Raw genomic sequence first — 27,184 nt, forward strand, 5'->3', positions numbered from 1 at the left:
AAGGGATGTTCGGGTGCTAACCCGGATTGTATCCAAAAAACATAAAACCACGGCTGCCCAAATCACAGCAGAATTAAATGTGCACCTCAACTCTCCTGTTTCCACCAGAACTGTCCGTCGGGAGCTCCACAGGGTCAATATACACGGCCGGGCTGCTATAGCCAAACCTTTGGTCACTCGTGCCAATGCCAAACGTCGGTTTCAATGGTGCAAGGAGCGCAAATCTTGGGCTGTGGACAATGTGAAACATGTATTGTTCTCTGATGAGTCCACCTTTACTGTTTTCCCCACATCCGGGAGAGTTACGGTGTGGAGAAGCCCCAAAGAAGCGTACCACCCAGACTGTTGCATGCCCAGAGTGAAGCATGGGGGTGGATCAGTGATGGTTTGGGCTGCCATATCATGGCATTCCCTTGGCCCAATACTTGTGCTAGATGGGCGCGTCACTGCCAAGGACTACCGAACCATTCTGGAGGACCATGTGCATCCAATGGCGGTGCCGTGTATCAGGATGACAATGCACCAATACACACAGCAAGACTGGTGAAAGATTGGTTTGATGAACATGAAAGTGAAGTTGAACATCTCCCATGGCCTGCACAGTCACCAATCTAAATATTATTGAGCCACTTTGGGGTGTTTTGGAGAAGCGAGTCAGGAAACGTTTTCCTCCACCAGCATCACGTAGTGACCTGGCCACTATCCTGCAAGAAGAATGGCTTAAAATTCCTCTGACCACTGTGCAGGACTTGTATATGTCATTTCCAAGACGAATTGACGCTGTATTGGCCGCAAAAGGAGGCCCTACACCATACTAATAAAGTATTGTGGTCTAAAACCAGGTGTTTCAGTTATTTTGTCCAACCCCTGTATATATATATATATATATATATATGACAGATATCTTATGGAATCGGTGGCTTATGTTGAAATGTTTACAATAATACACAAGGTTGGTTTATGTTAACATATTTTGGTTTATGTTACTTTATGATTGCATCACATTTACATTTACATGCATCACATAAAATTGCACATTTAGGCTGCCAGTATCCTATTCTACCACATTTTAAACATGCTCAACTGTATTCAGATCTGGTTAATGGGAACTCATTGTCATGTTCATAGAACCAATTTGAGATGACTTGGCCTTTGTGACGATACAGTATTAAACTGGACGTAGCCATCCATACTTCCACCGGGGTGTTCATCAGACGAGGATCTTACAAAGCATGAACCAGTGCACTAGCCTAAATAACATAAAAATTTAAGAATGCTTTTATAACCAGCTGGTTTCACATTCTTCATTTGAGCTCTTAGAACAATTCCTATTAAAGACAAAGAAAAACATGTTAAGCATCAGAAGTAGAAAAAATAGCAACATAAACCTATCTAAGAGATCTTTCCATACCTGCTCCAGGTCTCTTTCTGTCTCCTCTATATCAAAGGACACCATTACCCTCTCTCTGTCTGTCTGTAGTAACACACATTACAGTTGCAAAATTATGTAATTAGACGGTGCATTATGTGCATTATTTACTCATAAAATGTGGTATCTTCATTTGTTTGTTGTTGAATTGCCCATCTCTGATCATAAAGCTGTGTTATTCAATGCCCATCTTCAGCATGGTAAATCAAAGGTGCATTGTGTCATCTCTTACCGGAATATTTAACATGTTAAGCCAGAGGATTTGGTCAGTTTAATTAATAATAATCCCACTTCTTCTTGAATTACAACAGCTTAAGGTGCTATGTCGTCGCTTAGAGAGATTTTTCATCAAGACTGTTGTAAACATATTTCAAAACCTTTTTCAGTTTAAAACCTGGAGTAGGTATTTTTGATGATGTAAGTCTTACAGTACGAAGGCATGAGGCCCCTATGGCCCTGGATGCTGGGTGGTATGCAAAGAACGCACCTAGTAATGTGTTTTGCTCTCGGTTACGGCCCCGACTAAGCATTCCTCTTACGGGGCAGTACGCAAAGAATGCAGCCTTATTGAGATCTGGAACGGATAAAACTTGATATGGTGTGTTTTGGTCTTGGTTGGGGCCCTGACTCACTTACGGGATAAGAGGAACAGTTATTTAGAAACTGGAAAGCTGAAATGCACAAACCCTTACCTCACCCAACCTTGATGAAACTTGGTGCAACGCTCAAAAAGGGGGGGAGACTGGCAACCTCACCCCCGTTCTTATGCAAAGGTTCAAGTTAACCGCGCCTGAATTGCTATATAAAGGGGAAAAGTTGCTGCCACTGACAGCAGCTCAGCCGTGGGACAGCGTGCATCGCCCGGCATTTCTGGGTTAAGTTGATCTCCTGCCAGAGCTGAAGGGGCTTCCCAGCTGATGAGAGGTGGGTGATGATAGCTTAATCCAGGGTGTATATACACTTTGCAGGTAGTTTTAGGTTGGGAATTATTATGTATTGTATGTGTAACTATTGTGCATTATGAAAAAGCTATTATAATCACGAACCAAGCGTGCCTGCTCTCTGACTCCTGAAAGTGAAAGTGTGAATCATCCATACTAAAACAACTGGACTTTGATCACATAATGCATTATAAAAATGTACTCTCAATTGCTAAAACCTCCTATTACACGAACATCATTAATGCCGATGAAGGGAATTAAGGGTCTCTCTTCAGTCTCGCAACAGTAAAAAGGTTACTCCAGCCACCCTGAGCAGTAAATCCTCTAATGATCAATGCAGTGCTTTTTCAACTCCAAAATAAGTACAATCTATCGACAGCTGGATCATGATAATACTGTAAAGGATGGCTTATTATCTGCAGGTGTTACAAAATTGTATACCCGCACTGTTTTTGGTGATTTCAGTCTGGCAACTGAAAATCTAATATCTGGGTCATTCCTGGGATTGGGTGCCTTTTGGACCTTAAAACTTTTTGAAAATGAAACAGTTTTTATTTGTTTTTTATGTTTTATTATAAAAAGGACATGTTATACTTTTCCAAACCAATACTGGTCAAGCTAAATTAGACATGCACCTCATATACATTGTGACGTCCACCCTGTTATGTATTAGGTTGTAACAGGGTGGACCATAACAGGGTGGACATTCTGACATAAAATTAGCCATTGGCTAGCGAGTGAGCAAAACCATGCTAGCATAAAAGTGAATTCAGACAAAGAATTTTCTGCTTTTTAGTATGATTATTTTTAAAATGGTCAAATCGTATTGCTTTTTCTCATATATCCCATAACAGGGTTGACCATATAAGACTTTTAGGATAAAATGTGGAAAAAACAACATTAAAATGAGGAGTTAGCCACTCATCTTCCACAGTTGTTTTCCCTCCAAAAAGGTCATGTGAGCTCCAGGAAATGATGTCAGTATGTAAAACTGTTCTCCATTTTAAGAGACAGTAGTAAGGAATAACAGGGTGGACAGCAACTTGAGGGACGTGTGATAAACCCTTATAATCAGCAATAACATGAAACTCATAAAGAAAAAAAATCCAAGGTTTAGAGGGACTTAAGCAAACCTTTTAAACAGTATTGAAAGACTGAGATATTTTCATGTTTAAACCTCATATATCTATCACTAAATCAGAATGTACAGCACTGGGGACATGGGAAAATTGCTGGTATCTAAGAGATAAAAACAGTATGAATACAGTCATTTTATTTTGGTCGGGCGGGGGGGTAGAAAACATTGTGTTTAGTATTTGAAAGTGTTAATTATTTCAGTAAGATGTTTAGAAATTGTATTGTTTAAAATTTACTTAATAAATACAATGATCAGTACTGGGGACACAAAAGGCACCGAATTGTAGGAATGACCCATCTAATCTTATTACAAAGTCTAACTCTTCCACATGCAGTTTGGATCCAAAACCCACTACTTTAGTTAAAGCATGTATACCATTTCTCGCTTCATTAATATTTTTCTCTCTGACTTTTGGTATAGTTGCACTATCACTGAAAGTTGCTATAGTTAAACCAACTTTGATTTAAACAGCTCCCGTCCAATTTCAAATCTGCCGTTTGTTTCGAAAATCCTAGAGAAGGTAGTTGCTGCACAGCTACAAACTCACCTGGATAATAATAATTTATACGACCAATTTCGATCTGGTTTTTGTTCAAAGCACAGTACAGAAACTGCCTTAGTAAAGATTACAAATGATCTACTCCAGGCAGCCGACTCACTCTACTTTCTATTCTATTCTATACTCCTCAACCTCAGTGCAGCATTTGATACAATATCACATCAGCTCCTATTGCAGCGTTTGGCTAATATTGGGGCCTGTGGCACTGTGTATCAGTGGTTTGCCTCATAGCTCGCAGATAGAACACAATACATGCAGATTCAGAATTATCGGTCGGAGAGTTTCGCAGTCTGTTGTGGAGTCCCACAGGGTTCAGTGTTAGGACCTTTCTTTTAAAATTATCCTTTTCTTGTTAACTGTATTTGATTTGGTGTTGGTGACTGTGCTTGTGACCGTGAATATGTTGATTGATTACTTTATTATTTTTTTTATTTTAATGTTGATTGTTTATTATGTGTTTATTGCTGATTGTGTAATGTAAGGTGACCTTAAGTGTCATGAATAAGCTGGGATGTTTTGTAAAACTCAATAAAACATTTTGCATATTTTTTTTAATTCTCTTGACCCTTTATTTACCTGATAAAACTAGAGTTAGTTGGGACAGAGGGGACAGAGGCATTACCCCTTGTGTTTCTTCACCTTTCCCATTAATATAACTTCTTAATAGTTTGGGAACTGAGGACACTAATTGTAGTTTTGCAAGTGTAATTTTTTGGATATGAGACTTGATGGCAGCATGTATGTCTATTTAAATCCCAATATACACCTCCACGTCAATGGTAACTTCACAAATATGCAAGTCACCCATGCCATGGCACTGTATCTGAAATTGATGTTGGCCTCTGCATTCCTTTTTATCTTTGGTCCAGAGAACTCAACAAACCAAAGAATTGTTTTGTATTTTCAAAAACAAGTTGAACTATAGACTCATCTGGCCACAGTTAGTGAGGAGTAGAACCTCACTTTAGAATATGAAACACTTCAACACACAATTAGTCAAATGAGGGACAGTGGTAGCCTAGTGTGTAGTGCTTTGGGCTATCAATCAGAAGATTGGCGGTTCAAATCCAGGCTCAGCTATGCAGCCACTGTTGAGTCCTTGAGCAAGGCCCTTAACCCTCTCTGCTCCAGGGGCACTGTATAATGGCTGACCCTGCGCTCTGACCCCAGCTTACAAACAAGCTGGGATATGCGAAGAGAGAAAATTCATTGTACTGTACACCTGTATATGTATATATGAAAAATGAAGGATCTCTCTCTCTCTAGTGTAGTTAAAAGTACAGTCGCAATAAACCTGATTCAATAAATCTTTTGGCTTTTAGCTTTTGGAGTGGGTGCTAAACAGCATCATAGAACCTAAGGACCTGAGTCTAATTCTCCTCTCCAGTCACAGTCTGTAAATATTTAAAAGGTAGAAAGATAAATCGACTGCTTTTAATTGCCCTACCTGTGAGTGAGTGAGTGAGTGAGTGAGTGAGTGAGTGAGTGAGTGAGTGAGTGTGACATTTATTTCTGCCTTTCTGGAAGGTGTCAGGCCCACTGCAATCCTTACTTGAGTAAAGTGGCTCAAGTAAGGATTGCAAAGATGCCTATTTGCTCAAATGATTATATGAAGACATGCACTGATGTTGGATAAAGCTTGGCTTGCCAGTATGTACCACTTTGTCCTAAAAGTGATTAGTAGGGTTGAGGTCAAGGCTCCGTCCATCCAACTGGAGCTTCCCCCACACCAAACATGTCAAACTATGTCCTAATGAATCTTATTTTTTGCACAGTTGCACAGTCATCCTGGAAGAAGGAATGGTCTTCCACAAACAGATGCCACAAATGGGTAGCACTGTCACCTCACAGCAAGAAGATCCTGGGTTCAATCCCTAGGCAGGGCAGTCCGGGTCCTTTCTGTGAGGACTTTGCATGTGCTTCCCGTGTCTGCGTGGGTTTCCTCCGGGAGCTCCGGTTTCCTCCCACAAATTGGAGACATTGAATTGCCCTATAGGTGAATGGGTGTGTGTCTGTGTGTCTGCCAAGCGATTGACTGGTGCCCCGTCCAGGGTGTTTCTGTGTATTGAAAAGCTAGGATAGGCTCCAGCACCCCCACCCCCCCGTGACTCAAATTGGATAAGCGATTAAGAAAGTGAGTGATTTTTCTACACCTGTTTGGTGTTGCTTAAACAGATAAAATCAAACAATCAGGAGGGGTGTCCACATACGTTTGCATATAGTGTACTTAATGAAATCTCTAAAACTCGCTGAAACATGATGCATGATACATGAGTCACCTGGCCGAAAGAACACCGGGCTGTTGTAGGACAAACAACAGATAAGACCACATTTACTTTTTGGTTTAAATACACAACACTCTGAGCCGCTCAGGTAAAGTACGCTAGCACACAAGAGTTGGGGTTTCGAATACATCGTATCGAATCTCAGCTCTGCCTTTCCGACTGGGCTGGGCGGCTGCATGAACAACGATTGGCTGTTGTTCAGTGTTAGAGGGTAAGAAAGTCAGATCATAGGTCCTCATAACTGGTGCAACTGCGACCCTCGCTGGCTGACTGATGGCACCTGCACAGGGCTGAGGAATAATGCTGATGGGGGTGTGGCCCTCCATACACAGTGCCCGTCAAGTGTATGAACTCGACTTGTGCAGGTGAAAAATGCAGTCTGTACTGACTGTACGTGCCGGAGTTGTCAGTTGAGAGGCGTCCTCAGTCAGCGGTGAAGGGTCGAATCAGTATATAGGATGCAATCAGGGTAATTGGGCACGACTAGATTACGGGACAAAAAATTGGGAAAAAAAAATACACAACACTGTATAAAGTAGAAGGCAGTACAGAACATCATAAATACCTCAGCCTAACTTTTAAGTTTGTTGGAAGGTACTTTAAGGATGCTATCTGGGGGTCTTGACAGCTCAAAATTATTGATTTAAAATGATGAACAAACTTTATAAAACTTACTTTGTAAAAGTATATAAATGTCAGAGAAGGCCAAGTTGGACAAATTGAAACAAATTTAAAACAAAAACTCTAGGCTGTCTTTGCATTTGCTATTGTAGCTCACCTCTTGTGCTGTGCCATGACTCACTGACTTGTGCTGGGCAAACAAAACTGCGTCATGAACTGATAGGAATATGTGGGTGGGAGTAATGCAGCTTTCTTCAAATAGTCCTCCAGTTTCCAGTTCCTCAAACACCTGAGCTACAGCAACACATGCAAAAAGAGCCAATAGATCAATATTAATTACACTGTTGGCACACATGCTATTTTGACCGAATGGGCCCAGATCATGGGCACACTCCAAAATGATCTGGAAAAGCTGCAGAGTTAAATGCAGATCCACTGATCACTGCTTTGTATGGAAAAACACAGTGAGTTTATTTTGATATAAGGGTCTCACTAGCAGCAAATGCAGATAGCATAACATATTCCTCTATACATGTGATTGGCTAGTGTATAGCAGACAAATGACACAAAATAATTTGTAATTACTAAAAATGGGAATAAAAAATATTTAGACCCCTGTCACTCCCATCTTCAGACTTCACTACAGAATTCTAATGGGGTATAAGTATAGACTTTGGCTAGACCACTTGTTGTTTTGTCTGTATGCTTTAGGTCACTGTTGTGTTTAAAGGTGAACTATGGTGCCAGTATGAGTTTATGTGCATTCTAATGTGCACTTCCTACCAATTCCTGTGTACAGTATGATGCTGCCATCTTGTTTCAATGTAGAGATGGTATTAACCAAGTAATGTGCTGATCAAAGAGTTTAATTTGATCTTATTATATGAAATATTTTATTCTCATGTTGACAATGTCTTCTATATACTGTTTATTAAACATAGCTTTTGTCTTGCCAGGCCTGGTTTATGGCGTGCCATCCAACATGCTTTCCCATCTTTGTAAATGGCATTTGGAGCTCTTTTAGAGAGACTGTTGGACTCCTGAGCAAAGCATCTCTTGTCTGAATGTCCAATTTGGCTAGATGGTTTTAGGACTTTAGGTAAGATTCAAGGTTGTGCCAAGCTTCCTACATTTAAAAAAATTTAATCACTGTGATCTGGAAAATACAAAATCCTCAGATATTTTTTTTTTTTCCTTGCCCTGATTTACATATATGCTCTACCACAATCTGATCACTAAAATTCACAGACAGTTCACTGGGCTTCATGGCTTGCTTTCATGGCTAAACAATTCAGTGTAAACTGTGGACTCATATAGACCCAGGTGTGTGCCATTCCAAACTATGTCTAATCAGTTGACATTCCAATAGGTTGACTCAAATTAAATTCTAGACACATCTCAGGTATAATTAAAGCAAATTGGGGGCACCTGACAACAATTTAGAGAGCCACAGCAAAGTGACTGAAAACCCTTACAAATAAGATGTTTCAGATGATTCATTATTAATGAATAATATATGAAAAACTAAAAACATGTTTTCACTTAGTTTTTATAGGTGATTTAAGTCTAGATTAATGAATACAAAAAATTATATCAATTCAAAATGAAATCCACAGCACAAAAAGTAAATATCTGAATCCACTGTACATGTACGGAACTATCCCACATGCCATGGAAATATCATAGAATCATGTCCATAGAAGCGCAGTGATTGATGTGACCTACATCTCATTAAGCGTTATTTCCCTCCAAGTGGATGTGTTTCTATTTATCATGTTCACTCTATCACAGACGTGCCAGCTCTTCTTCTGGGAAACCGGCCTTTCTCATGAAACAATGATGCCCGGTTTGCTCTTGTACAGTTTTCTGCTGGTTCATGAGGCCAGCACTTTTTGTTTATCCTTGAGCATTGTGAGGGAACTACCCTGGATAAATGAGCTGCCCTAGAGGCAATGAGGTGGCCCTATTATGATATACACCAATCAGCCATAACATTAAAACCACCTCCTTTTTTTTTTACACTCACTGTCCATTTTATCAGCACTTACCATATAGTAGCACTTTGTAGATCTACAATTACTGACTGTAGTCCATCTGTTTCTCTGCATGCTTTGTTAGCCCCCTTTCACCTTGTTCTTCAATGGTCAGGACCTCCACAGGACCTCCTCAGAGCAGGTATTATTTAGGTGGTGGATCACTCTCAGCACTGCAGTGACGATGACATGGTGGTGGTGTGTTAGTGTGTATTGTGCTGGTATGAGTAAGACAGCAGTGCTGCTGGATGTTTTAAATACCTCACTGTCACTGCTGGACTGAGAATAGTCCACCAACCAAAAATATCCAGCCAACAGCACCCCGTGGGCAGCAAAGATGACCAACTCAAACAGCAGCAATAGATGAGCGATCGTCTCTGACTTTACATCTACAAGGTGGACCAACTAGGTAGGAGTGTCGAATAGAGTGGACAGTGAGTGGACACGGTATTTAAAAGCTCCAGCAGCGCTGCTGTGTCTGATCCACTCATACCAGCACAACACACACTAACACACCACCACCATGTCAGTATCACTGCAGTGCTGAGAGTGACCCACCACCTAAATAATACCTGGTCCTGGGAGAGTCCTGACCATTAAAGAACAGCATGAAAGCAACAGTGACTGTAAGAGTTCAGATTTAGAATTCCAAAAAAATGATATGATATTACATGAACTAAAGAGTCAAAGTGATAAGAAGGCAAAATAACTGTTTTGTCTTTAAGCATATGAAAACATTGGTGTTTTGAATACAGGTGTTCAACAGATGCTGAACCTAAGAAAAGACAATAATAAACTTGTTACAGACATGCTGAGAATGCTATAAATATTTGACTACATTTTGTAATACTGTTTGCCATAAACATTCTGTTTATAAACCCATTATACAGAGAATACTAAAATCTTTAATATAAAAAACTTCTCACCTTGAACATTTGCCAAGTAGAGGTCAATTCCCACCATATTATACGTGTTGCTCATCTAAAACAAATCATACATAGCTTTGATTACAAATTATATGTGAAAACAATTTCATACTATAACACTAGTATAATAACACTGTATATGCATATGTTGTTAAACAGATTTGTTTACAGTTGCAGTTACATCTTTTGGTGCATTATTACAGTATTTACATTATATAATGTTAATAACTGACAGTTACTGACCTTGCTGAGGGCTTTAATGCCCATCAGGTCAATAAAGCAGACTCCACCCAGGTCCAAGATGAGTGTATGGAAGGGCATGGGCTGCATCTCCATTATAACAGGAGGAGGGCTGGCAGGCATGGGCTCTGGAAATGACTCAGTGTAACTGGTGATTTCACAATATGGGTTGGCATAACTTGTGGGCATATCTGTACTACCTGTGCCATTGGTGTAAAAGTCACTCTGCAGATCAATTTGAGAAATGGTCTGAAAGTGAAATAACAGAAGTTGATCATTTATTTCGTTACCTGATAATTCATATTAAAACTTAGTATTTGTTATATATTTTTGGAACCTGAACGCGAGACTTCATGGTAACTAGTGAGCTCATTTTCCTCTTTTTGGACATCCTTTTCTCTTCATTCTGTTTGGCTTTAATCTCTTGCTTTTCTTTCTCTTGTTGTTTTTTCAAAAACTTCCTTCTAGCCAGAAGCACCTTTCCTGGATCAAAACCAGTCTGCCATTCACAAACACAAGAAGATAAAAAAGGAACTAAAAAAATGCATATACACTGGTCATTTATAACCTTGTTTCTAAACTCACTGTCCATTTTATCAGCTCCACTTACCATTACCATATATATACTTTGTAGTCCTACTATTACTGACTGTAGTCCATCTATTTCTCTGCATGCTTTGTTAGCCCCATTTCATGCTGTTCTTCAATGGTCATGACTCTCCCAGGACCACCACAGAACAGGTATTATGTAGGTGGTGGATCATTCTCAGCACTGCAGTGACAATGACATGGTGGTGGTGCGTAGTGTGTGTTGTGCTGGTATGAGTGGATCAGACACAGCAGCGCTGCTGGAGTTTTTAAATACCGTGTCCACTCACTGTCCACTCTATTAGACACCCCTATGCAGTTGGTCCACCTTGTAGATGTAAAGTCAGAGACGATCGCTCATCTATTGCTGCTGTTTGAGTTGGTCATCTTCTAGACCTTCATCAGTGGTCACAGGACGCTTCCCATGGGGCGCTGTTGGTTGGATATTTTTGGTTGGTGGACTATTCTCAGTCCAGCAGGGACAGTAAGGTGCTTAAAAACTTAATCAGCGCTGCTGTGTCTCATTCACTCATACCAGCACAACACACACTACGCACCACCACCATGTCATTGTCACTGCAGTGCTGAGAATGATCCACCACCCAAATAATACCTGCTCTGTAGTGATCCTGGGAGAGTCCTGACCATTGAAGTATGCAGAGAAACAGATGGACTAGTAATTGTAGAACTACAAAGTGCTTCTATATGGTAAGTGAAGCAGATGAAATGGACAGCGTTATGGTTTATCGGTGTATGAACTCTGTTGTACATGACTAAACACATTTACGTAGTCATTTTTGATTAGCCAATCTCTCTTCTGTATGTTTTGGACATTTAATAAACAGAATGCCCACAAAAGCCCACATGGACATGGAAGAACATGCAAAACTCTAAAGAAGCCATCTTAGGCAATGGTCTCTGGAGATAATAGGTGAGGAATAATGCAATCCATAATGTTTTAGGATTTAAATGCAATATTAAAAAACATCTTTCATACATAAGCTGGAAATGATCTTAGGGATTAACAAAAGGACTGCATTCATGAAGTGCTAGATGTGGGTTATACTGCTTTTCAGAATCAACAAAAGACTTAATTCTTCTGCTTCAGTGCCTTCTTCTAATTAGAATTGCAATTGGTCTAGCACCACCCTGAAACACTGGGTGCAGGCCAGGAAAACCCTCAAAACAGAGTGTGCATCCAGCACAGGGCAACTCAAGCTCACACATTTATGCAGAATTTAATCCACCTTCTGATGTTTTAGGAGATGGAAGTAAAAAAACCGATCAGACATAACATTATGACCACCTTCCTAATATTGTGTTGGTCCCCCTTTTGCTGCCAAAACAGCCCTGACCCGTCGAGGCATGGAGTCTGACACCTTTCTATCAGAACCAGCGTTAACTTCTTCAGCAATTTGAGCTACAGTAGCTCGTCTGTTGGATCGGACCACACGTGCATCAATGAGCCATGGCCGCCCATGATCCTGTCGCCGGTTTACCACTGTTCCTTCCTTGGACCACTTTTAATAGATACTGACCACTGCAGACCGGGAACACCCCACAAGAGCTGCAGTTTTGGAGATGCTCTGACCCAGTCGTCTAGACATCACTTTTTGGCCCTTGTCAAACTCAAATCCTTACGCTTGCCCATTTTTCCTGCTTCTAACACATCAACTATGAGGATAAAATGTTCACTTGCTGCGTAATATATCCCACCCACTAACAGGTGCCATGCTTAAGAGATAATCAGTATTATTCACTTCACCTGTTAGTGGTCGTAATGTTATGCCTAGTCGGTGTATAATACATGGACATAAGACTGTAGGCCTCCCCAGCACCCTGGTACAGATCTCACCCTGGTCTATTACTGTACAGACCCAATTGGCCATGTTTGATCGGATCAAACAACTAGTAACTGGTGTCAATGATTTAATCCAGAGGTTCTCATACAGGGATAGGTTATGTGTAATTTTGGCTACTATGCTTATCAGATGATCTAATGACTAGCGACTTAAATGATTAACGATTATCAAATGTCCTTCCCAATGTCCTTTCTGTGCAAACTGGTTTCACGGAACATTCATCAAGCTCTAGGGTAAAATCAGCAGCCCTATCTTAGGCAAGCTAAGTGCTTGATCTAAGAGTTACTGTGGGTATATACATTTGTAATTTTGCATAAACAGAGTGAGTGTATGAAATGTAATAGAAAATTAACATTTTAATTTACTATACCTTTTTAATGACCTTTTGACGAAATATTTCTGCATTGGCAAAGTAAAGAGGTGAGCAGTAGCTTACTATTCTTACACCTTCAACGGCTTTTCCCTGAAAGATTAAAAGATTTACATGCACCAGTTATCCAAAACATTGGTACCACTGCCAAATATGCTGTCAAAACAGCTCTGACCCACCACGACATGGTCTCCACAAGACAAAGTGAATAAGTGAATTCTGTGATATCTGGTAAGAGGATATACCAGCAGATCTTTCAAGTTATCTACACTGATCAGTCATAACATTAAAACCACCTTGTTTCTACACTCACTGTTCATGTTATCAGCTCCACTTACCATATAGAAGCACTTTGTAGTTCTACAATTACTGACTGTAGTCCATCTGTTTCTTTACATAGTTTTTTAGCCTGCTTTCATCCTGTTATTCAATGGTCAGGACTCCACAGGACCACCACAGACCAGGTATTATTTAGGTGGTGGATGATTCTCAGCACTGCAGTGACACTGACATGGTGGTGGTGTGTGTTGTGCTGGTATGAGTGGATCAGACACAGCAGCACTGCTGAAGCAGTGACTGTCTAGCAGTGACAATGAAGTGTTTAAAAACTCCATCAGCATTGCTGTGTCTGATCCACTCATACCAACACAACACACCAACACACCACCACCATGTCATTGTCACTGTAGTGCTGAGAATGATCCACCACCCAAATAATACCTGCTCTGTAGTGGTCCTTACCATTAAAGAACAGGGTGAAAGCAGCTAAAAAAGTATGTAGAGAAACAGATGGACTTGCAGTCAGTAATAGTAGAAACACTTTTATATGGTAAGTGGAGCTGATAAAATGGACATTGAGTGTAGAAACAAGGAGGTGGTCATAATGTTATGCCTAATAGGTGTATGTTGCGAGGTAAATCTTTCCACAGTGCACCATCTTTTTAACTGGTAAATGATGCACATGTGCCCAGCTGTCCACATTATCTTGTAGAAAACCAGTCAACCTTCTTCAATTGCTTCAGTGTCCAGTTCTTATGTCTGAGTGCCTACTATAGGTACTTTTGACCATGAATGCGAGTTAGCATGGGCACTTGGACTGTATATGGGCACTGTGGCTACAAGCCCCATAAACAGAAGGGTTTAATGCCCTGTGTGTTGTGACACATTCACCTTGGCTATCCAACAACCTCTCAGCAATTCGTGACACATTAAATACATCTTTGACTGTGACTTGCAAATGTGTAATGAAACAGGCTTTGCAAGCACATTTTTGGAGGGGGGGTCCTTTATGGCTCATAAGCATGCATACGAAGTATAATTTTTAAAATATATATTATAAACACAAATCAATCAGCTCTATTAGTATTTACCTCATTGTAGACCTTTGGATTCTTATACAGATCTGTATCCAAAACTTGAACCACTTCTGAACCATTACGACTACAGGTCACACACAAAGTCAACAAATATCAACGACAGTGATGAAGAAACACAACGATCACATGTGTTATAGCATGTAAGGAATGGAGTTAAGTAATATATTGTGACTTGTACTTACAACTGAGTCTGGAAAATAACTACAAGAATGGAGAAGCTCACACCAGTAGCAACACCAAGTGGTAAACTCAGGAAGAAGGTTGACAAAAAAGACACGACCCATACACACTATAAAAAAGCAAGAAAAGTTTGAATCTCTACAGTTAAGGAAAGAAACTAAATAAAATGTGCATGGCACTGTATTCTCCTGGGTTGTATAAATGACCAAATTGAATTTATATTAATGTACCATAACTCACACAGTCTAGTTTGTTCTTTTTCCAGAGGTAATATGGGTCTGAGATCTGCAGCAGTGTGTTTTTCAGGTTAACAGCTATAAGTGCTCCCAACACTGACTACAGACATAAGGAATTATTAAGTCACTCAATTTTTTTTTTTTTCAAAAAATGAAAATACACAATTAAGACAAAAATATATTTACACTGATGCTGCAATATTTTGCAAATGATAACTCTTACCTTGGGAAGTGGTTTTAGATAGACTCCCAAAGCCAGCATTGTGACCATAACAACCAGCATGACACAAAAACTGGCAAACTAATATAAAAAATAAAATATATGTTATCACTTGGCAATAATAATAATGAGAAGAAGAAAAAAAGAATACATGTTAACATAGTGTTATTTATTTTATTATTTATAGAAACTAAAACCTGGCTGCCTTATTAATAAAGATATTATTTAACATATTAAAAGTAGGGCTGTCATTAATCACGTTAATTAACACGTACAATTTTTAGGCACAATTTTTATTGGGCTATGTTTGTCCACTTTAAGCATATGTCACTGTGGTCAACATGACGTTTTTTTATTGTTAAACATGTTCTTGCAATAAAAATCTGCATAACTGTTCAAATTGTTTTCTCCCCCTTTTAGCGCATCCAATTGTTCAATTTGCATCGTGCTTCCTCTCTGTCTATGCCGAACCCTGCCCTGACCCAGGAGATAGAAGCTAACCCATATCCCCTCCGAAACATGAGCAGCAGCCGGATGCATTTTTGCCACCCGCACATTGATGAGTTTGGCGCCACCTAGCGTTGCATGCGGAGAGACACACCCTAAGGGCACTTTTTCCTAATCTCTGTGCAGGCGCCTCTAATCAGCCGGCAGAGGTCGTAATCGCATTCTGACAGAGAGAGACCCACATCCGGTTCTTTGTCAGACCCCCCAACTGAGCAACCGGCCAATCGTTGCCCATACAGCCAACTCAGCCTCGAACCGGGAGGCAGAGCTGGATTCGATACAAGGTACCCAGAATCCAGCCCTGGTCGCAGCGTGTCTCTTTACTGCTGCGCCACCTGAGCGGCAACTGTTCAAATTTTGCATAGTTATTTTTGCAGTCGATTCATCGCGATTAAAAATTTTAATCGTGTGACAGCCCTAATTAAAAGTTATTTAAGTTATTTTCAGAAGCACTATGTGCCAAACTTTCACTGTGTACCAAAAATTCTCAATGCAAGCTTGCAAATAATCTAGATCTTTTAGTATCTACTTTACAAAATATTGTGAATACAATTAAAACAGTTGTGAGTCTGCTCAGGAGAGTGGAAGTAGGAGACTCAATTCGCTCTGCCATGGTGGTTCCCTATAGTGAGACCTGCAAAACGTCATGACACCGGATGAGTTCCTTTTTGCTGGTTGTTGTAACAGCTAAAACAGCTTTAAAACTAAGTGGCAGTTTTATTAATTTGTGGTTTTTGGTTATTTTTCCCCTAAAAATGTAAATATTTGAGTATGCTTATAAATACAATATTTGTGTATGCTTATGAATACAACCAGTTGTAGCGATCAGACATATTCAACCACCCTCACTTTACCAGGTATTATGCTCATGTGTGTAATGGGCCCATCTGCCAGAGGGGTGAGGGTTACAGAAACATGCCCACCTCCCATGCCATCATGGCCAGCAGGGAGCATGGACGCACAGATGACTAATTGTGCTTGAAATTGTCTCTGTGCCTCATTGAGTGTTAATTCCCTCCAGGTGGATGTCCCTCTATTTAATTACAATTTCCTTTCCACAGAGTTGCTAGATTCCAGCCTGCTCTTTTTTCTGTGAATCTGGGATGCCAGGTTTGATTAGTCAAAACTGGAACTGAAGATTGGCATGCGTTGTGGAATGCCTTGAAGTCCTCGATTTTTAACTGATCTTCTAATGGTTACCACTAATCCCCAATTTCCACTGCATGGTACCTTGTCTGTGATCCTACACTAAGTGAACCATACTATATCTAGGTACCTGAGCTAAATTTGGATTCCCTTGTACAGGAGGGATCAAGTGTATTAAGGCAGGCCGAATGGGTGGAGTGAGAAACAATGCATACTGTTGATTGGTCAAAGAGAATCACCACTACAGTAAGACAAAAAGTGGCATATTAAAAACTTAATTTAATTAAAGCAGGTCAGTGACATATAAAAATGAAAAATTAAACTACAGCTGTCACAGCCTCACTCCAATACTCCAGAAACCAACAATAGTATAATCAGGTACAGTACAGATCGTTCTGGATTTAGATGTGTACCATATCTAACATGCAATGTAGAGGTGCATGATAGATCCCATCCTTCACAGAATCATCCTGTAGATCTTTTGCAGTAACAAAGAGAACACCTAATGAGACTGATAATATCTCTGGATGAGGCACTAACAATAATACTTATTGATTTGGTCCTATAGGGGCTGGTCTTGTTTTAAAAACTGTGTACATCAAAAGTCATCAACACCACACACAAAAGCATATTATTATATAGTTTATTATGGTCTTACCTGTGAAGACCCTCCTGCACTGTCCACAGCTAGTGTAACAGACAAAGCACAGCAGATCACATGGATCTTAAAAAAACTACCTAGGAAGTTACTAAAGCCCAAAGCTAGCATCTCCTGCAACAACAAAACAACTCTTATCAAGTGATGTACAGTGCATCCGGAAAGTATTCACAGCACTTCCCTTTTTCCATTTTGTTTGTTTGTTTATGTTAAAGCCTTATTCCAAAATGGATTAAATTCATTTTTTCCCACAAAATTCTACACACACACACACACCCAATACCCCATGATGACAAAGTGAAAAAGTTTGTTTGAAATTTTTGCAAATTTATTAAAAATAAAACACAAAAATATAACATGTACATCAGTATTCACAGCCTTTGCCATGACACTAAGAATTGAGCTCAGGTGCATCCTGTTTTCACTGCTTGATTATAGTCCACCTGTGGTAAATTCAGTTGATTGGACATGATTTGGAAAGGCACACACCTGTTTATATAAGGTCCCATAATAGACAGTGCATGTCTGAGCACAAACCAAGCCATGAAGTTCAAGGAATTGTCTGTAGACCTCAGAGACAGGATTGTATTGAGGCACAGATCTGGGGAAGGGTACAAAAAAATTTCTGCAGCATTGAAGGTCCCAATGAGCACAGTGGCCTTCATCATCCATAAATGAAAGAAGTTTGGAACCACCAGGACTCTTCATAGAGCCGGCTGCCTGGCCAATCTGAGCGATCGGGAGGGAAGTTAGGCAGCTGACCAAGAACCTGATGGTCACTCTGTCAGAGCTTGAGCGTTGCACTGTGGAGAGAGGAGAACCCTCCAGAAGGACAACCATTTCTGCAGCACTCCACCAATCAGGCTTGTATGATAGAGTGGCCAGACAGAAGCCACTCCTCAGTAAAAGGCACATGACGGCCCATCTGAAGCTTGCCAAAAGGCACCTGAAGGACTCTCAAACCATGAGAAACAAGATTCTCTGGTCTGATGCCAAGCGCAATGTCTGGGGGAAACCAGGCACCGCTCATCACCTAGCTAATACCATTCCTACAGTGAAGCATGATGGTGGCAGCATCATGCTGTGGGGATGTTTTTCGGCAGCAGGAGCTGGGGGACTAGTCAGGATCTAGGGAACGATGACTGCAGCAATGTACAGAGACATCCCTGATGGTAACCTGCTCCAGAGTGTTCTGGACTTCAGACTGGGGAGAAGGTTGATCTTCCAGCAGGACAACAACCCTAAGCACACAGCCAAGATAACAAAGGAGTGGCTCTGGGACAACTCTGTGAATGTCCTTGAGTGGCCCAGCCAGAGCCCAGACTTGAACCGGATTGCGCTGTGAATACTTTCTGAATGCTCTGTATTTTAGTTTAAATAGTGGTAGAGGAAATTGCAATGATGATTTGCCATTCAAATAAGTGTGCTAATGACAAACATCCTTCAGATTATACCCATACTCTATGGTCATGGAGTCTACACTTTACTTCTTTTTATATTTTACAATATCCTCACAGGTGTACCTGATTGGGATCCACATCAAAACCATGTTTGGAGGCCAGTGTCCTTCCCATGGCTAGATTGATTACATATCCCACAATGGCGAGTGAAAAAGCAATACTCAACATATCCGTCCAGTCTGTCACAATGGGTACGATGGGGGCTGGAAATCTGAAAAAAAGCAATTTGGGCTTAGTACAATGTTGTATATAAGGCTAACTGTAGTACATCTAATATAATGTCTTACCCCAACTGAATTTCTCCTACTATGTCCATGTGGAAATGCTCAGGCAGATGCAGTGGCCCAGAGATGGCACAAGCAACAACTACCTGCAGAATTATAGAAATAATATTCAATGTTTCACTGTTTTCACTAGAGAAACTTTTCAAGTGTTTTAGTTATAGAACAAAAATAACAATTTCTGGTAAGGTGTTTTCAAATACACTGATCAGCCATAACATTAAAACCACCTCCTTGTTTCTACACTCACTGTCCATTTTATCAGCTTCACTTACCATATAGAAGCACTTTGTAGTTCCACAATTACTGACTGTAGTCCATCTATTTTTCTGCATGCTTTTTTAGCCTGCTATCACCCTGTTCTTCAATGGTCAGGACCACCACAGAGCAGGTATTATTTAGGTGGTGGATGATTCTAAGCACTGCAGTGACACTGACATGGTGGTGGTGTGTTAGTGTGTGTTGTGCTGGTATGAGTGGATCAGACACAGAGTTTTTAAATACTGTGTCCACTATTAGACACTCCTACCTAGTTGGTTCACCTTGTAGATGTAAAGTTAGAGATGATCGGTTATCTATTGCTGCTGTTTGAGTTGGTCATCTTCTAGACCTTCAGAAGTGGTCACAAAACGCTGCCCACGGGGCGCTGTTGGCTGGATATTTTTGGTTGGTGGACTATTCTCAGTCCAGCAGTGACAGTGAGGTGTCTCATCCACTCATACCAGCACAACACACACTAACACACCACCACCATGTCAGTGTCACTGCAGTGCTGAGAATCATCCACCACCTAAATAATACCTACTCTGTAGTAGTCCTGGGAGAGTCCTAACCATTGAAGAACAGCATGAAAGGGGGCTAACAAAGCATGCAGAGAAACAGATGGACTACAGTCAGTAATTGTAGAACTACAAATCAGAATCAGAATCAGAATACTTTATTGATCCCCGAGGGGAAATTTCAGATGTTACAGTTGCTCAGATTGTATATATGTATTAAGAATATATTAAAAGGTAAGAATATATTAAAAAGTAAAGTAAAGTAAAAACGCTCTTAAAATGTGTTAAAAAGTGCTCCATATAGGAGCACTTAAAAAGTGCTCCTATATGGTAAGTGGAGCTGATAAAATGGACAGTGAGTGTAGAAACAAGGAGGTGGTTTTAATGTTATGGCTGATCGGCTTATTTAGCATCATTTGCTTTATTGTCTTTGTTTACTCACAACAATGATCTCAATAGGAATGGGATAGGGGATTTTATGGCGGTAACGAGTGTTCAGTTCCTTTACTATGATCAGTATCACAGAGCTGACAAGGGCGAACACGAGAGATGCCACATTGGTTTTGGGTAGCCCCTTGCATATGTCTATAAGGGTCTGCAATTCAGAAAACACATTAAAACCATTAAGAACCAAGAAACACACATTTGCATAATTCTACTTCAAAAATTGTACAAGAGCCATTCTTTCCGTGAGCTTTGAACTACCAGCCTCCTGATTCTCAAGTTTACACACACGTGAGGGAAACAGTCATAGAATTGTATTGATCTTTAAAGAGTTTTTGCAGGGTCCCGCTGGGGGTAAGAATGTTAAGAAGGTTATGTCTAAGGTTATGTCTGTGATAACTTTCTCAGCCCAGTTCCTGGTTCTTGATGTGTTCAAGACCTGGATGGTGGGCAAAGTAATACCAGTGATTGTTGCAGTCTACTTAAGTCCTGTTTTGCAGTGTAGAATTGCTTCAACAGCAATTGGTCTGCTTGTGGCAGACCATGCTTCATTAGTTGCCACAGAAAGTACATCCTTTGCTGGGCCCTTTTGAGGATGGAGTTTTGTTGTACTCTTACTTCTGATCTTTGGAGATGGTAATTCACAAAAACCTGAAGTTCTCCACATTATACATAGTGCTTTTGGATATTGTAATATGAAGCGGCTTTAAGGGTTGTATTCCTACACTCACTATCATCTCCACAATCCTGAGTGTGTTCAGCTCCAGATTGTTCTGACTTCAGCAGAACACCAACTGTTGAATCTCATGCCAATATGTAGATTAATCTCTGTCTTGAATTAGTTCAGTGACCGTAGTGTCGTCTGCAAACTCTGTAGAGGTGCAGTCATTGGAGTAAAGAGAGAAGAGCAACAGAGAGAGGGCACAACCCTGTGGTGCACTAGTGCTGACTGTTCATATGTCATTCCTTAGCCTCACCTGCTGTGTAGTGCCTGTTAGGAAGTTCGTAATCCACTAATACATTGAGTTGAGAAAGTTTAGAGCAAACTGTGTATCTGAGGGGAGGGTGTGGCTGTTCAGTGCAGCTGTTTTTGCCCACTGATCTCTGTAGTCAGCATGTTTATAGACTGCTTGTACAGGCCAATATCCCCAATTCTTTAGGCATCTTTTTCGACTTAACAAAGTTATTATATATACCTGTTAGCAATGTGTGTTAGGCTTACACATGTGGACAAAATTGTTGGTACCCTTCTGTTAAAGAAAGAAAAACCCACAGTGGTCACTGAAATAACTTGAAACTGACAAAAGTAATAATAAATAAAAAATTACTGAAAATCAACTAATGAAAATCAGACATTGCTTTTGAATTGTGGTTTAACAGAATAACTTTAAAAAAAAAAAAAATAATGAAACTGGCCTGGAAAAAAATGATGGTACCCCTAGAAAAGATTGAAAATAATTTGACCATAGGGACATGTTAAACATAGGGACATCACAGGTGTCTTCAAACTTGTAATCAGTCAGTCTGCCTATTTAAAGAGTAAAAAGTAGTCACTGTGCTGTTTGGTATCATGGTGTGTACCACACTGAACATGGACCACAGAAAGCTAGGGAGAGAGTTGTCTCAGGAGATTAGAAAGACAATTATAGACAAGCATGTTAAAGGTAAAGGCTATTAGACCATCTCCAAGCAGCTTGATGTTCCTCTTACTACAGTTGCACAAATTATTCAGAAGTTTAAGGTCTACGGGACTGTAGCAAACCTCCCTGGATGTGGCCACAAGAGGGAAATTGATGACAAATTGAAGAGATGGATAATACGGATGGTAACCAAAGAGCTGTTTGGCTGTTTTAGCCAAAGTGGACTTAATGGAAGACGACCAAGGAGGAAACCACTGTTGAAAGCAAATTATAGAAAAGCGAGACTGGAATTTGCCAAAATGCATATCGACAAGCCACAAAGCTTCTGGGAGAATGTCCTTTGGACAGATGAGACAAAACAGGAGCTTTTTGGCTTTTTAGCTCTATGTTCACAGACGCAATAACGAAGCATACAAAGAAAAGAACATTGTACCTACTATGAAACATGGAGGAGTCTCGGTTATGTTTGGGGCTGCTTTGCTGCATCTGGCACAGGGTGTCTTGAATCTGTGCAGGGTACAATGAAATCTCAAGACTATCAAGTCATTCTGGAGAGATATGTGCTGCCCAGTGTCAGAAAGCTTGGTCTCAGTCGCAGGTCATGAGTCTTCCAACAGGATAATGACCCAAAACACACAGCTTAAAACATCCAAGAATGGCTAAGAGCAAAGCATTGGACTATTCTAAAGTAGCCTTTATCTGAGTCCTAATCTAAATGTAAGTCTGGAGAAGGCACCCTTCAAACCTGAGACAGCTGTTTGCTCACGAGGAGTGGGCCAAAATACCTGTGGACAGGTGCAGAGGTCTCATTGAGAGTCACAGAAATCGCTTGATTGCAGTGATTGCCTCAAAAGTTTGTGCAATCTATTAAGACCACTATTTTCATCCAGGCCAGTTTCATTAGTTTGTTTTTTTTAAGTTATTCTATTGACCCACAATTCAAAAGCAATGTCAGATTTTCATTTGTTAATTTTCAGTAATTTTTTATTTATTATTACTTTTGTCAGTTTCAAGTTATTTCAGTGACCACTGTGGGTTTTTCTTTCTTTAATGGAAGGGTACCAACAATTTTGTCCAGGTGTGTATACATCTGAACTTAATCATTTGAAAGTCTGTTCAGGTACTTTTTGAGAGAGACGGTCGGAGTCAACTTGTTCATGATGTCAAGTGTTTTTCGGTTCGTAGTCCGAAATTTGTTCGTACATTGAGATCATTCGTAACCCAAAACGTTTGTATGGTAAACCGTTCGTAACTCAAGGGTCTACTGTATTTGTTTAGTTGACAACAATTTAGATGCTATTAATTTAGATGGGTATTATTTTTACTGTTGACCTAAAAGGAATAATACTTACATAAATGATAGCCAGAGGTCCACTATATGGTGGAACTTTAATCCCAAAGATGTACTTCAGCACAGAAATGAAAATCTGCAGCCCTGCAGCTGTCATAAAGCCTCTGACAAATGACTCAGAAAGGTATATGGCGACAAATCCAAACTGCATCATGCCTAGACCAATCTATTAAACACCATGTGAAATTACCAAGTCAAATGCATTACTGTATACCATCCATACATGTATAGAAAATGAGCAAGAAGAAGATTCCTGTTGCTAATCAAGTGTCAACTACATACAATCTCTTTATTGTTTAATTAAGGTTGTGCACATATGTTACCTGTATGATGGCAGTCAGACAGGCTAAAGTGCCCGATATTGCCAGTCGGACTTCATTCATGCTCTTCTCATCCACTACAGTGGCATTGAGGGTGTCGTTAAAATGGCTGAAGTTTGATTCAGGTGCAAGATTTGAACACACAATACCCACCATGATACTTAACACAGCAAAAGTACCTGTGTGAGGAATAATCACTTGTTTGTAATCAGCTACATAACGAACGCCTCTAAAGAAAGTGGTAGCCAAAAATATTCTCAAGAAAGCTCCTTGTTTCTACACTCACTGTCCATTTTATCAGCTCCACTTACCATATCGAAGCACTGTAGTAGTTCTACAATAACTGACTGTAGTCCATCTGTTTCTCTGCATACCTTTTTAGCCTGCTTTCACACTGTTCTTCAATGATCAGGACCACTACAGAGCAGGTATTATTTAGGTGGTGGATCATTCTCAGCACTGCAGTGACACTGACATGGTGGTGGTGGTGTGTTAGTGTGTGTTGTGCTGGTATGAGTGGATCAGACACAGCAGCACTGCTGGAGTTTTTAAATACCGTGTCCACTCACTGTCCACTCTATTAGACACTCCTACCTAGTTGGTCCACCTTGTAGATGCTCATCTATTGCTGCTGTTTGAGTTGGTCATCTCCTAGACCTTCATCAGTGGTCACAGGACACTGCCCATGGGGCGCTGTTGCTGGATATTTTTGGTTGGTGGACTATTCTCAGTCCAGCAGTGACTCCATCAGTATTGCTGTCTTATACACTCATACCAGCACAACACACACACTAACACACCACCACCATGTCAGTGTCACTGCAGTGCTGAGAATGATCCACCACCTAAATAATACCTACTCTGTAGTGGTCCTGGGAGAGTCCTGACCATTGAAGAACAGCTTGAAAGGGGGCTAACAAAGCATGCAGAGAAATAGATGGACTACAGTCAGTATTTGCAGAACTACAAAGTGCTTCTATATGGTAAGTGATGCCAATAAAATGGGCAATGTGTGTAGAAACAAGTAGGTGGTTTTAATGTTATGGCTGATCGGTGTATGTGGTATTTATATTAATCATCAGGTAACTTTTTAAGAAAATTCTGAAATCACCTTAGTCTATTTGTCTTTTATTAAACTGGAACAAGGGTACAAAATAAAAACATACCTGGCACCATCTGCGGCACCGTGCCCATAAAGAAGTATGGAATGAGTGGGAAGAACGACGAATAAAGCCCATTCACTGGAGGTAGATTAGCGAGCAGGGCAAAAGCCATGCCTAAATAAAGTAAAAACAGGTACCAAGTTATTAATACACCCTATGTGGTCGAACATATGTCTACACAATACTATGGTATAGCTGTTTCAGCCACAGCCATTGCTAAAAGCCGTGTTTAATTACATTAATTATCTGATTACAAATGTGAACAAAGTGAGGTCTATAAAGGTCTATTAAATTTGTATTGTTTATTATAATTTAAGAATCAAACACTGAAATCTTTCATTCACAAATGTTTACACATTTGCTGTGACATTTCAAATTCAGGTGCATCCTGTTTGCTTTAATTATCCTTAAGCTTTGCAACCAAGGTGGAGTTCCTGTTGCATTTTGAATTAAATGGACATAGAACACACCTGGATCTACATGGACCCACAATATACACTGCGTTGTCAGAACAAGATTCAGGCTATGCATTCCAAGGCTGGCTGTGGATCTCTAAAATTTAATTGGTCAGGGGAAGGATAGCTAAGGCTTTGAGTGTTCACAGGACCACAGTTGCCTTAATAGTTTGATGTCAGGGTCAGGTATTAGGGTCAGTAATTACTGAGGGATGGTTTCATGTGGCCTTGCAGAAACATACTTGAAGAACCCTCATAAATTCACACTGGGGCAACAGTCTGCCCTTTAACGTGACAGTGACCCAAAGCATACAGCCAAAACAAAACTGGATTGGCTTCAGTGCAAGTCTCTAAATGTTCTCGAATGATCCAGCCAAAGCCGAGGCTTAAACCTCAGGCTGAAGATATCAGTTGACAGATGCTCACCATTCAATCTGACAGAGCTTAAATACTTAAATCCTGGTTTGCAAAGCTAGGAGGGACAAATCAATAAAGATATGAGTGATATAAGAAATGCATAAAGTGTGCAAAAACTCAAGAGGCCCAAATTCTTACTAAATCTAATGTACAGTAGATTTAATGTAGTACACTATACTAACTGATACTACTCTACTCTATGGAAGGTGTTTCCTGCTTTTTGCCCAATGACACTATCACAATCACAACCCTGATCAGGATAAAGTGGTGGTAAAACAGACAATGAAAGAATAAATTAATGAATTAATGAATGATCTGAACCTTATCTACATTTTATTTGTTGTCCTATAATATTTTTACTGTAAAACATCATGAGCTTTCACTCTTTTAAACATTCTGTACTATAAGATGTGTAAGGATTCAGACCCTGAGGAACCTGGATGGTGCCTGCACTGACTCCACTGATGACATCACACAACAGGTTCTGTTTAAAATTGTATTTTGGAAACCAGCTGAGCACTGGAAGGTGTCTGAAGAAAAGATGTTTTAGTCGCCCACTCGAGCATCTGCATCATTTACATGCACACACAAAAATACAATTCAATGAAATGTACAATAGAAAATATTCACACAATCAAACCATCATCAGGTCCATAACATTAGTAAAGGAGGTTACATACCTGAACACTTTTTTCACTTTGTCTTTTAAAGGATAGTTTCTTTTCTTTCTGTTAAACTCCTCATCAAAATCTAGCTGAGAGTAGGCAGGGCGGTTTATTGCATAGCGAGGACGGAACTGTTGCATTCTGGAGCTAAAACTTAAAGACTAAAATTAGTTAATGCAGCTGATATACAATAACAACAATACAGATTTCGTTTTTAAATGTTTACAGATTTGATACTTTAGGATGCTGTATTATTTATGTTTTATGGGTACTGCATATATATAATAAGTAATAAATAAATAAAATCATATTAATCAGAACTGATAGATCTGAGCTGATGCTGAGAAATGTTTAACATACACTATATGGACATAGGTACATGACAAATGGCCATGAGCTTTTTGAACAAGCCATTCCAAAATTATGCACATTAACATACACTGATCAGCCATAACATTAAAACCACCTCCTTGTTTCTACACACACTATCCATTTTATCAGCTTCACTTACCATATAGAAGCCCTTTGTAGTTCTACAATTACTGACTGTAGTCCATCTGTTTCTCTACATACTTTTTTAGCCTGCTTTCACCCTGTTCTTCAATGGTCAGGACCCCCACAGGACCACCACAGAGCAGGTATTATTTGGGTGGTCGGTCATTCTCAGCACTGCAGTGACACTGACATGGTGGTGGTGTGTTAGTGTGTGTTGTGCTGGTATGAGTGGATAAGACACAGCAGCGCTGATAGTTTTTTTTAAACACCTCACTGTCACTGCTGGACTGAGAATAGTCCACCAACCAAAAATATCCAGCCAACAGCAACCCATGGACAGCGTCCTGTGACCACTGATGAAGGTCTACAAGATGACCAACTCAAACAGCAGCAATAGAT

General features: G+C 40.1%; 1 protein-coding gene across 1 annotated transcript; it reads right to left on the reverse strand.

Moving 5' to 3' along the window:
• Positions 1–1,316: 1,316 nt before the first annotated feature.
• Positions 1,317–26,430, reverse strand: LOC134333875 (solute carrier family 26 member 9-like). The gene is made up of 20 exons (XM_063016044.1): positions 26,306–26,430; positions 26,052–26,191; positions 24,757–24,867; positions 23,594–23,769; positions 23,272–23,436; positions 20,278–20,430; positions 19,063–19,145; positions 18,839–18,986; positions 17,316–17,429; positions 15,008–15,085; positions 14,789–14,884; positions 14,551–14,657; positions 14,363–14,432; positions 12,993–13,085; positions 10,516–10,671; positions 10,176–10,421; positions 9,933–9,987; positions 7,131–7,267; positions 1,412–1,474; positions 1,317–1,328 (listed from the first exon to the last, which is right to left on the reverse strand). The coding sequence occupies exons 1-20, from the start codon at positions 26,428–26,430 to the stop codon at positions 1,317–1,319; spliced, it is 2,328 nt and encodes a 775-aa protein (XP_062872114.1).
• Positions 26,431–27,184: the final 754 nt, after the last annotated feature.

Source organism: Trichomycterus rosablanca, chromosome 19 (assembly GCF_030014385.1).
Source record: "Trichomycterus rosablanca isolate fTriRos1 chromosome 19, fTriRos1.hap1, whole genome shotgun sequence".
In the NCBI taxonomy this organism is placed as follows: Eukaryota; Metazoa; Chordata; class Actinopteri; order Siluriformes; family Trichomycteridae; genus Trichomycterus; species Trichomycterus rosablanca.

Bases quoted from the DNA above. Each gene is read 5' to 3' on its own strand.
- LOC134333875 (XM_063016044.1), bottom strand. From the start codon at position 26,430: ATGCAACAGTTCCGTCCTCGCTATGCAATAAACCGCCCTGCCTACTCT. The intron at 26,192-26,305 runs GTATGTAACCTC...TAAATGATGCAG, and splicing joins AAAGTGAAAAAAGTGTTCAG to ATGCTCGAGTGGGCGACTAA. The intron at 17,430-18,838 runs GTACACCTGTGA...TTGTTGTTGCAG, and splicing joins TTGATGTGGATCCCAATCAG to GAGATGCTAGCTTTGGGCTT.